Source organism: Emiliania huxleyi, assembly GCF_000372725.1.
Source record: "Emiliania huxleyi CCMP1516 unplaced genomic scaffold EMIHUscaffold_793, whole genome shotgun sequence".
Classification (NCBI taxonomy): Eukaryota; Haptophyta; order Isochrysidales; family Noelaerhabdaceae; genus Emiliania; species Emiliania huxleyi.
In genome coordinates, this window is record NW_005196071.1 from 1 (window position 1) to 13,488 (window position 13,488).

Genomic DNA, 13,488 nt, shown 5'->3' on the forward strand with positions numbered 1-13,488 from the left:
GCAATATCGCGCAATATCGCGCAATATTGCTGCATGCGCAGCCCCGCGCAGGGCTCGTCTGTGCGACTGTGCCCAGACCAAGTCGATCTGTACCAAAGTTGGTAGACAGTGCCAAAACCACGGAATCGAAAATGGCGCTTAAATTCGCGCACCTGATGTCCCCACTGCCGCATGGTGCGAACCGCCACTCATGAGAAGGTCTCCGCTGCGCTGCTTTTGCTGTCTGCGTCAATGCAGCAACCCATCGAGCGCGTCACTATGACTTGACCCCTCTGATAACCGACGTCGCCAACGGCAAGCCTGCGTCCATGTTGCATATGCTCTCCAGTCATGTTTGCATTGCGGTGGATGCCAATTCGAGCCACTTGAGCATTCATGCACAATCAATGCGCCGAAGAGAGCGAGACGCTGATTCTTTGCACCGGGTCAGCAGGCAGGCAGTGCAAGCTCAAGTGGTCGCAGCACTGGTCATTCGCGATGCGGTAGGCGATGCGATCAACCGTCCGCAAGCAGCGGTGAAGCCTGGTCCATGGCCGGGCAGGCGCGCCGCAGGCGAAGCGCTCTCGCGGGGCCTTGCGTCGTCCCACCTCGAGCCCTCGGGAGTAGTCGGTCAGCTGGGCAAAGCTGCACATGTGGCCGCCGACGGCCCCATATAGCATGATAGTGCCGTCGACCTCCTGTTGTCCAGCACGGTAGCGGTTCACGCCGTCGACGAGTTGGAACTGTGTGGACCGCCACGGCGCCAGCTGTGGTGTGGGCGACGGTTCTGCGGGCGGCAGTGCTGTCGCCGTGCACTTGTGCCGGGACCGCTTCTTCTTCTTCTGACTATTGCCGTGGTCGCTGCTGTCGCTGCTCATGTGCAAGCCGCGAGGTGTGTAGCCAGCCAGATCCAGCTGCGCAACGCGAGCGGAGCGAGCGAAGCGCCAGGACGAAGCGCGACGGCGCCCGTCCCTTTGTAACGCTTCACGCGCGTCGCTGAGGCGTGCTGTGAAGGGCTCGCGTGATCGCGAGCATCGCACAACATCGCCATTTATCGCATTTTATCGCCAAATATCGCGCGGTATCGCGGTTGCGATATTGTGAAAAATTCCCTCTAGGGCAGGGCTGAGCGAGGGTCTGTACCGAGGCGTACAGGAACGGACAAGCAAGACTACATCAGCCAAGCCGCGGTTGACCGACAAACAGAGAAAAGGTAATGGTCCTGACACGTCCCGCACATGTCCCTGTTCACACAGACATCTCGCTAGGATAGCGAGACGTCTATACATCTTCTCTCTCTTCCATGAGTAGGGCGTTCACACTCCCAACACTCCCCCATTGTCTGCGCGGTCTTCAGATGCGGCAGACAACACAGCGGAGTGTGATGCGGTTAATCCTTCCTGCCCAAAGGTAAGGGCTCGGGCGTAGTCGTCGAGTAGACGAGTAGGGCTCGTCGGATGCCGCGCCACAGGCGGCGGGCGGAGGGAAGAGCGAAACCGAAGAGGCGGGAGGCAGAGGAGAGCGAAATACTGCAAAGACGCGGCGTCGCCACATCGCACCAATGTCCCAGCCTCCCCCACGATGTGGCAGTCGCCGCGATCCTGGGCAGAAGAGTGCCCCCGTCGTCATATTTCAGCGGCGCAAGGCTCTGGTCGTAGAAAGTTGCCCTCGTCCAGAGCGGCGGCGGCGATGGAGTTGATGGTGGCGAGAGCCGGGGTCCAGGCTGCTCCAGAGGAGGCAGCTGGACTGGCTCGAGGGCTGGCGGCGGCGGCGACAGAGGCAGCGGCGGTGGTGGTGGCTCAAAGGAGATGAGAGCGAGCCGGTAAAGTGAAGAAGGAGAGAAGATCCGTGCCCACGAAGCCGAGGTGCTCGTGGTGGGAACCGAAGTAGACGAAGAACAGACGTCAGAGATCATTCGAATGTCGCCGAGCTCGGCCGATTTGCCGAGTCGGGTCGCGGCCGAGTTGCCGCTTGCTGGGGCTCCAACCCAGCTCCACGTCGAGCCCCAGGCTCGCACGGCACCAGCCTTCGTATCGAGCGAAGACGGGAAATACTGTGCCGGACGGGCATCAGTCCGGTTTACACGCTGCACGGCCGAGTTGCCAAGCAGGCTCCTGGCCGAGGTGCCAAGAAGACTTGTGAGCAGGGACTCCGACCCTGACTGCCACCACGACACCCCGCAGGTGTCCATGGTGCCGGCTACCGTATCGAGCGCTAGCCAGACTAAGCTGTGCGGTCGCACCGCACCAGCACCACTCATGACGACCAAGTTGCCGTCGATCTCATCGCTCCGCGATCTCGCCGGAGGAACCATGTAGTGAGCTGTGAGCTGTACACGGAGCGAGGGTCTGTACCGAGGCGTACAGGAACGGACAAGCAAGACTACATCAGCCAAGCCGCGGTTGACCGACAAACAGAGAAAAGCGCCTGACACGTCCCGCACATGTCCCTGTTCACACAGACATCTCGCTAGGATAGCGAGACGTCTATACATCTTCTCTCTCTTCCATGAGTAGGGCGTTCACACTCCCAACAACACCGCACTAAATTTAGACCCAGCCAGGCGCCCTCCCTTACCAGTCGACGGCGAAACGTCTCCTGGCCGCTCGCGAATGCGCGAAAGCACGATACAGGTGGCTCACTGCTCCACGTACGTCGTCGAGCAGGACTCGTCGTCTGCCGTCACTTGCCACGCCTCACATCGCCCGCGGCGTGGCGGTGCCACCGAGCTGACCGCAGCCGGACTTGCCAACGGCGCAGTTGCTCTCTTCACCAGCCGTGGCGAGCCGTCCTGTGCGGAGACCAAGCCCCGCATGCTGCGCGGACACAGTGGCCTCGTCTGTGGGCTGCTCTTTGTCAGCGGTCCCGAGGTTGGAGGCCACGGAGGCTACCTCCTCCTCAGCTGCTCAGCCGACCGCACCGTGCGAGTGTGGGACCCTGCGAGCAGTGAGCCCGAACCGGCCTGCGTACAGACGCTCCGTGGGCACGGTGGCACCGTCACCGACCTTGCCATTACTGACACTGGAATGCTAGTCACCGGCTCGACAGACTCGACTGTCCGCATCTGGCGCGCCGATCCGGCCCGCACAGTGATGTTGCACCCGTGGTTTAGTGAGGTGCAGGTCCTGAGAGACGTCAGCGGCTGGATCAACGCGCTCGCGCTCCACAGCAAGGAGGAGACGCTCTACGTGGGCGACGAGCGAGGACACATCTCCGTGTACCGCCCTGCCGGCGGTGCAATGCGCCTCAGCCGCTGGCGGCAGCAGCCGCGGGTGCACTCGCTGGGCGTCACTCGGCTGCTGCTGGTGCCGGGTGAGCGTGTGCTGGTCTCCGCGTCGTACGACTGCACCGCGAAGGTGCTGGACACGCGCAGCGGCGCCGTGACACGCATCATCGATAGCCCGCACAGGTCTCGATTCACCGCTCTGTGCTGGGACGGCGCCCGTTCGGAGCTGCTCCTTGGGGACGAGAGTGGGCACTTGAGCATCTGGGACGTCGGCGGCGAGGGCTGCCTCAAATGTGAGCGCTTGTGGGGCGATGGGGCCCTCCCAAAGCAAGGCGGCGAAAAGGTGGCAGCCGCACTGGCCAATGCGGTTCGGGTCAGCCGGATCGATTCCACGGGGCCGCGCGTGGGCAAGCCGGGACCCAGTCAGGGCGGGCTGCGCCATCTCGCTCTCGCGGAGGGAGGGCGCCTCCTCTCCTCCTCGGGCACCGCTGTCGACGCGTGGCGCGTCGTCCACGGAATCAGCAGCGTGAGGGCCGCCGCACACAGCGCGGCAGTCGTTGCTGTCGCCGGACCCGGCACAGCTGCCGTGTGCGACGAGGGGGAGGAGCGGCGCTCAGACGCGGCGCGCTCGCCGGAAGCGGCGCTTTCGACACGGTCCAGCGAGAGCGCGGTCTACTCCGCTTCCCTCGACGGCACCATCCGCGCGTGGGACCCGCAAGACATGTCGTGCACATCCATCTTTCACGAGGTTCGGTCCGAAATTGCCTGCCTAATCCATTGCCCGCGCTGTGAGCGGCTCGTCACTGGGCACGATGACGGCGCGATTCGGCTGTGGCATGTGGACTCGGGATCGACGGTGACGCTGTCGGGCCACTCCAACACAGTGACGTGCCTCAGCGTCGACACACGCGGCAAGTCCGTGCGGCTCCTCTCGTCGAGCTTTGACGGCACGGTTGGCGCGTGGGACATTAGCGGGCAGCGGCCGCCAAGGCTCGAGCTGCTCTTCGCCGCCCACGAGGAGGAGGTGCTCGCCGTGCGCGCCGCGGAGCTGACGCCGCGGTACGTCACCGCCGGATCCGGTGCGCCCATCAAGATATGGTCGCTCGATACTCACGCGCTGCTCGGACAGCTGCGCGGCCACACCGAGCCAGTCGGCCACCTCGCAGTCGATGGCCACTTTCTGCTCTCGGGCTCGGACGACGGCTCGGTGCGGCTCTGGGACCTGTACGCATACGCGCTGCTCCGCGTGCTCCCCCGTGTGCAAGAGGGGCCTCTCCGTGGCCTGCTCGTTGTGCCCGACTCCGGCTGGCTCGTCGCCTGCTCCGAGGCGGCGGTACGGGTGTGGGACTACGACTCTGGTGGGCTGCTCAAGGAGTGGCGGCACGCCGAGCCCTTCTGCAGCATCGGGCTCCGCCGGTCGACGGGCGACGTGATCGCAGGGACGGAGGAGGGCCTCCTCGTCGCCCTCCCCCTAGCAGAGCTGACGCCTTCGATGGGCGCGTGAGGAGAGAACCCGCCGGGGGTGGCGGGGAGCGGCGCGGAGGAGAGAGCTGCGCCCGCGGGGCGGCGCGCAGGCGGCCGGCGCGGCGCCCAGGCCCGGGGGTACTCCCGGCATTTTCCCTGTCTTGTACGGTATGATTGACGCGTGGGAGGTGAGGGGAAAATCTATACGACCGATTCTGATTCACCGTGCACATGCCGACACGCACATCCGCTCCCAGGTCCAATGCAAAAAGCCTCACGAACGCGCCATGGAAACGCCTTGGGTGGGAGCCGCCGTCATAGGCTGGACAGCGTAGCGAGGGCTCACAGGGACGCCTTGGCCGTCCCGCTGCCGGGCAGTCACCTCCTTGGTCTCTTGAAAGAGCGCCCAGGGCAAGCAACAAACGTGCACACAGACGTCGTTGCATGGTGTCTCCGGGAGGCGGTACGCTGTGCGGATCTCCGTACGGGTTTGGGCGCTGTAAGCCGCCGCCACGAGACCGCCCACGTAGGGAATAAATGAGAGGCCGAGGAAGCTTGCACACGCTCCTGTGTCACCACAGAAATCACCCGGGTAGCCCGTCTTGATGCGGTTGACGAGCTGTCCGTACGCGCACGGCGCGCAAAAGGAGGCGAGGCAGCAGAGGCCCATGTCGGAGCAGCAGCCCTTGTCGGAGCTGCAGTCAAACAGCGTGTGTTGCCAGTGGTCGATGCCGCCGGCCACGACGTGATTAGAGACGCGAGGGCTCGGCGCATGCGCAGGGGCTGCCATGGCTGCGGTGGCGGTCGGCATGGACACCGCGGTGGCGGTCGGCATGGGCACTGCGGTCGCGGTGGCGGTCGGCATGGGCACTGCGGTCGCGGTGGGGAGGGGCTTCGTGTACTCGGCTGCCATCGAAAATGGGCTCGTGGACGGCGGGTAGGTGCTCGGGGAAGGCGGAAAAAGGCGGGCGGCTCGTACCGGGGTGTTCGAAACACGTAGACATACAAAAAGAAAATTGCGTGCAAAGCGAACGTGAGGGTCGATTACGGTAGGTTAGGGCGGGCCGCCTCCTAATGACTTAAAATACCTGTCTGGTGGCGGTGTGCCGTCCTCCATTCCCCTTGCGTCGGTCGTTTTATTTCTTTGTTTGACTACGTAACTAAAGCTAAATCTCTCTCTCTCTCTCACTAAAACGAGTCTTCAATCAATCTTCTCCTCTCTGATGGCTTACTACTAACCAACGAGTTGGAAGAATAGTTCCTTCGGGACTGACAAATTGGACAGCTGAAAAAAGAAACACATTTTCCGAAAAGAGGACGGCACGCCGCCACCACACAGGGATTTCACCCAAGCTGTGTGCTCACCTCAAATTCTTTGGCCTCGGCGTCGGACACACGTTGCTCCATCCAGCTCCAATCATGTCGATCGGCATCCTGAGCCGCTTGAGAGGAGCCTGCTCGACACGGGTCGGCCTTAGCTCGGCTGCAGCGGCTGCGGCGGCGGTGGCGGCATCGGCGCTCGTGCAGCAGCAGCAAGTGCCGACTGCATGCGCGAGCGCCGACGTGCTGGTGATGAGTGGCGATTGCGGCGGGACCAACACTCGGCTGACGCTCTTCAAGGTGCCGGCCTCGCACAAGCTCGAGATGGGAAAGCCGCCCCCCGGCGAGGTGATATTCAGCAAGAAGTACCTCAACTCGTCGCACCTCAACTTCACCGACGTCTGCAAAGTTTTCCTGAAGGAGGCGGGCGACACGGTGCCCGCGACGTGCTGCCTCGCGTGCGCGGGCGCCATCAGTGACAACAAGGTGACCTTCACAAACGTGAAGGACGGCTGGACGATCGATGGCGCCCTCCTCGAGAAGGAGCTCGGCATCGGCCGGGTGAAGCTCATAAACGACTTTGAGGCGCAGGGCTATGGCCTGCTCACGCTGAGCCAGGACGAAAAGGTCGAGCAGCAACCGCACACACGCGCCACCATGCACGCGCGCCATCGCCCACCACCGCCGCCGCCAGCACCCACAGCACACACCTCACGCCGCCGCCGCCGCCGCCCAAACTCGTCACCTCGGCCACGCCACTGCCGCAGGTCAACCTCAACGGCGGAGTGCCAAAGCCGGGCGCTCCGATCGCGTGCCTCGGCGCGGGCACGGGGCTGGGCGAGTGCTACCTCACCGCCGACGCGAGCGGCCGGTAACGCAGCGACTGCTCCCTTCTGCCGAGCTGTGGGGCAGCGTCTCTTCACACGTGGAGCTGTGAACAGGTACACTTGCTTCCCCTCGGAGGGCGGGCACGCCGAGTGCGCGCCTGCGCTGCTGCGGCTCCTCCCGCCGCGGCGCGCGCGAATCAACGCGTCACTCCATTCGTTCCTCAGGTACGCGCCGATCGACGACCTGACCCACGACTTGCGCGACTGGATGATGAACAAGTTCCTCTTCACCGGCGACAACAAGGGCCGCCACAAGGAGGACGGCGCCTCGGCCAGAGCTGTCCCTCACCACCTCCGGACCCTGCTGCAGGCTACTACAAGAAGGGCAAGCGCGTCTCGGTCGAGCGGGTCGTCTCAGGGCCTGGCCTCGCAAACATCTACGCCTTCCTGCGCGACCACTGGGCGATGGACTAGCCGAGATCGAGCCGAGATCTCAACCTAGCCTCAGGAGGCGCACCACCGCGCTCGCTCTGCCGCTCTCGCGTGCTCGCCGACTCGCGCGTGCTTCGCTCCCCACGCCGCCCGCGCGCGAGCAGGCCTTTGTCGACTTCCGCAACGAGTTTGTCGACCTCGAGTTTTCAGAGGCGCCATGGCACATGCAGGGCGCCATCGTCGCGCGCGGCGCAAAGTCGGGCGACATCATCTGCCGCAAGGCGAGAGTCAGGGCCTCCCCCGGCGGCTGCGGGAGAGGAGCCGAGACCCCCCGAGACCGGCCTGCGGAGTAGGCGGTCAAGATCTTCACGGAGAGCTATGGCAGCGAGGCGGGCGTCGCGGCGCTCAAGTGGATGCCCAAGGGCGGCCTGTACATCTCTGGAGGCATCGCGGCGAAGAACCCGGAGTGGATCAAGTCGGAGGCCTTCTACGACGCGTACAAGAACAAGGGCCGCCTCTCGCCGATGGTCGAGTCGGTGCCGCTCTACCTCGTCCTGACGGAGGACACGGGCGAACGCGGCGCCCTCTTCGTGGCCGTCGGCATGGTGGCCTAGTGTGGGGCATATTGAGCACGCGCGTGCTGGCATCAGGCTGCGCAGCGGTCGAGGAGAGAGCTGCGAGAGCCGAGAGGAGAGAATGGTCACGCTATACCCGACCGACTGGCCGACTACACGGTGAGCCATACGGACACCTTGCACAAAACCTTTTCCTTCTAAGCAGGGCTACACAATGACCCTATAGTGTGGGGGTGTTCCTGGCGAGTTGTGATCAGTAGAATTAGACTAGCCAATACTATTTTGAAGTTCATATATGAAAATACCAACTTGCCTATGTGCACGTCTCCGCGGCGGCGGCCCGGAGGCGGCCCGGCGGAGCAGTCAGAGCAGCACTGCGCCGGCCGGCGATCGACCCTCGACTATAGTACGGGCTCTATTGAATGGCCTCAAGGTGCTCTCTAGGACTGCCCTACTCCGCTCGCCCGGCTACGTCGCTGAGCTTCGAAGGAAAAGGTTTCGCTCGGCACGACGTCGGAGAGCAAACTTCAGCGTTCGTCCTATGTGGAGGGAATGCTCGACGCACGTCGGCAAGTGGTCGCATGACCGGGCCGGCTGCTGCTCAGAATCTGGGCCCTCTTGGCGCTCGCACTCGCGCTCTTCATAACGGCTTTGCCCCCTCCCTCCTGCGCCGACGTTGGGCAGCCCGACCACGACAACGCCAGTGCCGCTGGCCTGCAACTCGAGGCGCCTTTGAATGAGCACGAGCCGGTGCGCGACTCGGCGCGGGTGATGCAGCCCAAGGTGACGGCGACGGCGGAGGGGTCGGCGGCGGAGGGGGAGGCGGCAGCGGCGGCGATGGCCGCGGGGTCGGCCCGCCCGCCTTTGCTGCTGGTGCTGTGGGATGTCGGTCATCTGCCACCACTCGCCAGCGACAAGGTTGCCGGGTCCATGGACGCAGACTTGCTGGAAATTGAAGAGGTGCTCGGCGTGCGTTACTGCGATCCGAGCCAGATGACTGCGGTGGCGCTGAGGAACCCTGTCGATGAAGACGACGACCGCTTGGAGTACCTCGTCTCTGGTTCGGCAGGTCCCGACGACCGTGGCTTCCATTCTGTCGCTTGGTTTTTTCACGGCCGACTTGCTGGACCATGCACAGGTGCGGACACGGTCAAGGCAGCGATACAAGAGTATTAGAACTGGATAAGGAATTCACGGCGCTGGCGGAGTCGTGTGACGAGGCTGATGCTGAGTAGCCGCACCAGCGCTGCTCAGCGGCAGTGACCAGTGTGCGCCGACCAGGGGCAGGGCCAGTGGTAGACAGTGGACGTGGTGAGGCTGCTCTCTGAGCGATGACACTAGCAGGAGCATCATGAGTGTCATCGGAGTCACTTGTATTACGATATCACCACGCCGCCACGCTCGCAAGGGCCGCCTAAGCGCCTAAGCACCCTAAGCACCCCCCCGCTTAGGCCGCTTAGGCGCTTAGGCGAGTGACGGCCGACTCCCCGGGGCCTGGCGTGCCTCCGCCATGGGCTGAGCGCCTGGGAGAGCCACTCAGCAAGTGGTGTGCGAGCGTGTAGCCATTAGCGTGCAGTCGGCCGACTCGTTCTAGAGTGTATAGGATATCTCTCTCCTAGAAGAGCGGCGAGAGCGGGCTGCGCCACTAGTATCTCTAGAAGACGCGGCCCCCAAAACCATTGTTTGTTTCAATCACATGACGAGAAGTGAAAGCGAGAGCTCAGGCTCGCTCACAGGCACGTGCGTGTGATCAGAGAACTGTAGCGCGCGCAGCCGCCGCGGGCGCCGGTCGCGAGAGAGTGCCCTGTCCACACGCAGGGAGACGGGAACGAAGGGGGCGCCTCTTCCCTCCTCTAGCCGTACGAGTACGTCCCCCCTCCTGACTGCAACCTCGACCCATCGAGGGGCGTCGCGCTCGGCCACGGCTCGTCGTGGCAAGCGCCCGAGTCGACACCGAGGTACGTGTTGTGGTCGAGCCAAGTGAGGCTCTTGCGCGGCAGCGACGAGGAGCAGAGCGGGTTCGGGTCCGAGGCGGTCGACGCGTCCTGCGCGGCGAGGGAGGAGAGGGGTCGCGTCGAAGGCAGCAGCGGCGAACGGCGCATCTCGGCATGTCTCGGCGCGTCTCGCGGAGCTGCAGCTCGCCTCCTCGCTAAAGACGCCCGAGCTGTTGCAGAAGAGCGCCTTGGCCGGGTCCGGATCCCCCGCCACCGGCAGCCACACCTCCTGGCCTGGATGGGCGTACTGCCTCCAGCCGCCCGCCGGGCACGGGATGCTGAGCTGCAGGCCGGTCGCCAGGAGGTTGGGCGCGTGCACCGCTGCATCGTGGCTGTTGACCACGCGCAGCAGCACGTTGGCGCGCTCGTCGAGGCCGGCGTCCACCAGGTCGGCGAACTGGCGGTCGCCCGCCATTGGGCTCGCAAAGGTGACGAGGAGCGGCGCCGCCGCCTCCGGCCGGTCGAAGAAGAGGTTGACCTCCGGCGGCGAGGGCGGCGGCGGCGGCGGCGGCGCGGGCGCCTCGGCGGTGGCGACGCAAGTGTGCACGTCAAAGGCGGGCATGGTTGCGGGGCACGGGTCCTGGTCGTCGCTGCAGGAGGGGCGGCCGAGGCAGCAAACGGTGGGGAGGAGGGGCTGGGGGCAGGAGAGGGCAAGAGAGGCGGGAGAGGCAACCTGCCCTGCTTGCAGCACGCGCCGCCCTGCCCACAAAAGGCTGGGCACGCGCCCGCCCCGCCGCACGCCGCCCAGCAGTCGCGCAGCGGCGGCGGGCGGCGCGGCTCGCCTGCGAGCGGGCGGCGGTGGCGGTCGGTCAGCGGTGGCCCTCGGCGCGCGAGCCGGCTGGAGGCGCGACGAGCGCCACCGTAGAGAGCGTCAGCAACAAAGAGGGAGGCGAGGGCACCGCCCGCGCTGTGCCCCGTCACAACCAGCCTGTATTGCGGGTGCTCCGACAGAGCCTGCACGGCCGCGGCCCACACGCGCCCCCGCAGCTTTGAGTATCCCAGCCCCCACCCGCGGTGAATCCAGGCGCCGCAGCCACCAAAGCGGTACTGCTCCGTCCAGCACTGAAGGTTGCGGCCCCACGCGCCGAGGTTGCCGTCGACCGAGCCGCGGAAGGCAACCACCACCCACTGCAGCGCCTCGTGCACCCCAACCAGCGCGAGGAACGAGCCGCCGTCCGATAACATCACCTTTGGGCGGCGGCTGAGGCCGAGCCCGCCACAGCGAGAGCAGTCCCACACCAGGAGGCGCTGCGGCGGGCAGAGGAGCGCGCCCGCGAGCGAGAGGAGGAGCGAGGCGTTGGAACCCTCCCACGTGGACCGCGCGAGCTCGGCGCGGTCGGGCGGCAGGACCGCCGCCTTTGCCACACACACTTCGCTGCTGTCGATAGCGCTGCCGCTGCGGCTGCGCCGATCGCGCGAGGGCGGCGGGCCATAATACTCGCTGCGCGTGAGCGGCGGTGTGTCGTCGTGTGACAAGGGCGGTGTGTCGTCACTGAAGGGCGGCGCGTCGTCACTGAAGCCGACAGGCCACTGCAGCACAACTGGAGACTGCAGGAACATGCCCCGCTCGCTCGGCGTGTTCACCACCACCCGCGACGTTTGTGAGGCGAGAAGGAGCAGGGCTGTGAGGCCGAGGAGCGCCGCAGCGAGGACGAGGAACGGCGAACTGGCTGGGCGGCGAGGGGGCGGCGAGAGCATGCTACTGCAAGAGGCGATTGCGTCAGGCGCTGGCGCCGCGCGCAACCGGGCACAAGGTCCGGCGAGTACGAGTAGAGACCACGCCTGACTTTTTCACAGGGGGATCCGTCTGGAAAAAGGCTTGTGCTCGAGCCCCCGGCGAGGGCTTGTGCTGTGAATAGCAGGTGTGGTCTCTACTCGCCAGGCACAAGGTAAGGTAAAAATTCTTGCATTTTTGCTCCCGGCTAAGGGAGCAAGCAAGCCCACTCAACCCCAAGTACTCACCATTCTTACAGTGGTGTAGCTTGTGCAGAGGCTGCAGCCTCTGCTGGGGCGGAACGCGCGGGGTTTTCGGCGCGATGCCCTCGGCGAGTACACGCTACTGCTGTGCCGCACGCTCTCCTGCGCGCGCGTGACGTGTGGGACGCGTGCGCTGCGCTCAAACGTCGCGATTTGGCGATAGGCGCTCGAGCCGGCGCACAGCGGGCGGGTGCGCCGCGCAGGGGGGGTCGGAGGGGTGCGAGAGGGAACGTGGGTCGGGCGCGCACCGGCTGGCTCCGGGAGCGGCCGTCACGTCGAGGAGTGGGGCTGTCGGCGGCTCGAGCGCCGAGGCGAGCCGCTCTGCTGCGCCGCCGACAGCCCCTCTTCCGAGCCGGCGCGTGGAGGCGAGCCGCGGCCGGTGTCGCTGGTGCGGGGGCGGCGAGGGTTCATCGGCCGGCAGCGAGAGCGACCTCATGAATCGCGCCACCAAGACCGCGCGGCACGTACGCGCACTTGCCGGCCTCGAGGCGCGCTCTCCTTGCGCGGCATGCCCTGTGTGTGTCAGCGCTTCGCCTCGGAGCCGCTCGACTGTACGAGAGTCGGGCTCCGGCCCTCGGTACCACGGCAGCGACGGCGTGCTCCCTTCCGGCCGCGACAGGCGCGAGGCGGGTGGCGGTGCGGCGGCTGCTGATGCTGCTGCCGCGCAGAGCTGTCGTGCACCCGAGAAGTGGCACACAGCTCGAAGGCGGCGTCGGCGACCGCCGCGCTGGCTCTCTCTCCTCGGCAGACGCCGCGTCGCGTCTCGGCGGCGGCAGCTGCTTCGCCGCGAGAGTAGCGAGGCGACGCACGCGCCTCCGCTCTGCGGCAGCAGCCTCTAGCGAACGCGCCGGCATAGCGCCGGGCCGGGCGAGGGCGAGCCGAGAAACACGTTGTGACGGCCCTCGTGTGAATCGCTTATCCGGCGCTCGAGGAAATAACACGGTTCGGGCTTCAAGTTACTTCGAAACCTGTAACGGCGAAAGAAAACGGAGGAAACCGCGAGAAAAGAGAAGGGCCATTGCTCAAACTCTCTCTGAGAAGAATAGGTGTGCTGCGCTGTAGCGGCGACAGGCGACGGCAAAAATGCAAGCCCCGCCCCTGGCCACTGTAAAGAAAGAAATCATGGGGGCGCTCGCTCGAGTCTCGCCTTCGATAAGGGGCGATCGTCTGGATGCTCCGCCTTCTCGCTCTCGCGTGCCTCTCCTCGCTCGCGGCCGCGCTGACGCCCGCATCGGCGCCGAGGGCGCCGATCAGCCGCTCCCCACGCACGGCCGCGCCCGTGGCGCAGCAGTGGGCCACCGACCAGGGCTACCAGCAGCAGGGCTACCCGCAGCAGCAGGGCGGCTACCCGGACCAGCAGGGGTACCAGGAGCAAGGGTACCAGCAGCAGGGCCAGGGCTACGCGGCCGCCCCCGCCCCCTTCGACAACCAGCCGCAGGGCCTGCCCTTTGGCTGGGTGTCTGGCGTGGACGAGGCGCGGCACGCCCAGCGCGGTGGATGCGGCTGTTGCCCGGCTCGGGACGTGGGGATGCGGAGACGTGCCCCCCCCCCCCCCCCCTGCCCCGACCCGCTCTGCCCAGACGCGTGCCCTCCTTCCCCAAAGGCGAGCGGCATGACGTACTACTACAACGAGCAGACGGGACAGTCGCAGTGGGAGCCTCCTCCGGGGGCGGCGGCGGGGGCGGGGGCGGCGG

At 65.7% G+C, this 13,488-nt stretch overlaps 6 protein-coding genes across 6 annotated transcripts in view; 3 read left to right on the top strand and 3 right to left on the bottom strand.

The window, feature by feature from the left end:
- Window positions 1-2,591: 2,591 nt before the first annotated feature.
- On the top strand, window positions 2,592-4,709 carry EMIHUDRAFT_249542 (hypothetical protein; the record flags this gene model as incomplete). Its single annotated transcript, XM_005759777.1, has 1 exon — window positions 2,592-4,709. One exon carries the CDS (start codon window positions 2,592-2,594, stop codon window positions 4,707-4,709), a length of 2,118 nt encoding a protein of 705 aa, XP_005759834.1.
- A 234-nt stretch (window positions 4,710-4,943) lies between these two features.
- Window positions 4,944-6,102, bottom strand: EMIHUDRAFT_249543 (hypothetical protein; the record flags this gene model as incomplete). The annotated part of the gene is made up of 2 exons (XM_005759778.1): window positions 4,944-5,613; window positions 6,035-6,102. 2 exons carry the CDS (start codon window positions 6,100-6,102, stop codon window positions 4,944-4,946), a joined length of 738 nt encoding a protein of 245 aa, XP_005759835.1.
- A 139-nt stretch (window positions 6,103-6,241) lies between these two features.
- Window positions 6,242-9,425, top strand: EMIHUDRAFT_460052 (hypothetical protein; the record flags this gene model as incomplete). Its single annotated transcript, XM_005759779.1, has 7 exons — window positions 6,242-6,616; window positions 6,757-6,860; window positions 6,931-6,966; window positions 7,042-7,156; window positions 7,413-7,535; window positions 7,602-7,964; window positions 9,405-9,425. 6 exons carry the CDS (start codon window positions 6,242-6,244, stop codon window positions 7,860-7,862), a joined length of 1,014 nt encoding a protein of 337 aa, XP_005759836.1. The 3' UTR covers window positions 7,863-7,964; window positions 9,405-9,425.
- On the bottom strand, window positions 9,424-11,558 carry EMIHUDRAFT_471141 (hypothetical protein). The gene is made up of 5 exons (XM_005759780.1): window positions 10,717-11,558; window positions 10,491-10,599; window positions 10,032-10,407; window positions 9,461-9,868; window positions 9,424-9,435 (listed from the first exon to the last, which is right to left on the bottom strand). The coding sequence occupies exons 1-4, from the start codon at window positions 11,513-11,515 to the stop codon at window positions 9,677-9,679; spliced, it is 1,476 nt and encodes a 491-aa protein (XP_005759837.1). The 5' UTR covers window positions 11,516-11,558; the 3' UTR covers window positions 9,424-9,435; window positions 9,461-9,676.
- Window positions 11,559-11,765: 207 nt separating this feature from the next.
- Window positions 11,766-12,904, bottom strand: EMIHUDRAFT_372149 (hypothetical protein). Its single transcript, XM_005759781.1, has 2 exons — window positions 12,841-12,904; window positions 11,766-12,770 (listed from the first exon to the last, which is right to left on the bottom strand). The coding sequence occupies exon 2, from the start codon at window positions 12,228-12,230 to the stop codon at window positions 11,934-11,936; it is 297 nt and encodes a 98-aa protein (XP_005759838.1). The 5' UTR covers window positions 12,231-12,770; window positions 12,841-12,904; the 3' UTR covers window positions 11,766-11,933.
- A 61-nt stretch (window positions 12,905-12,965) lies between these two features.
- EMIHUDRAFT_121122 (hypothetical protein) overlaps window positions 12,966-13,488 on the top strand; it is a gene marked incomplete at both ends in the record, with an annotated part of 1,207 nt that continues 684 nt past the window's right edge. Inside the window, one exon of the mRNA XM_005759782.1 lies at window positions 12,966-13,250. Within this exon, the coding sequence (XP_005759839.1) occupies window positions 12,966-13,250 (285 nt within the window). The remainder of the gene's footprint in view (window positions 13,251-13,488) is intronic.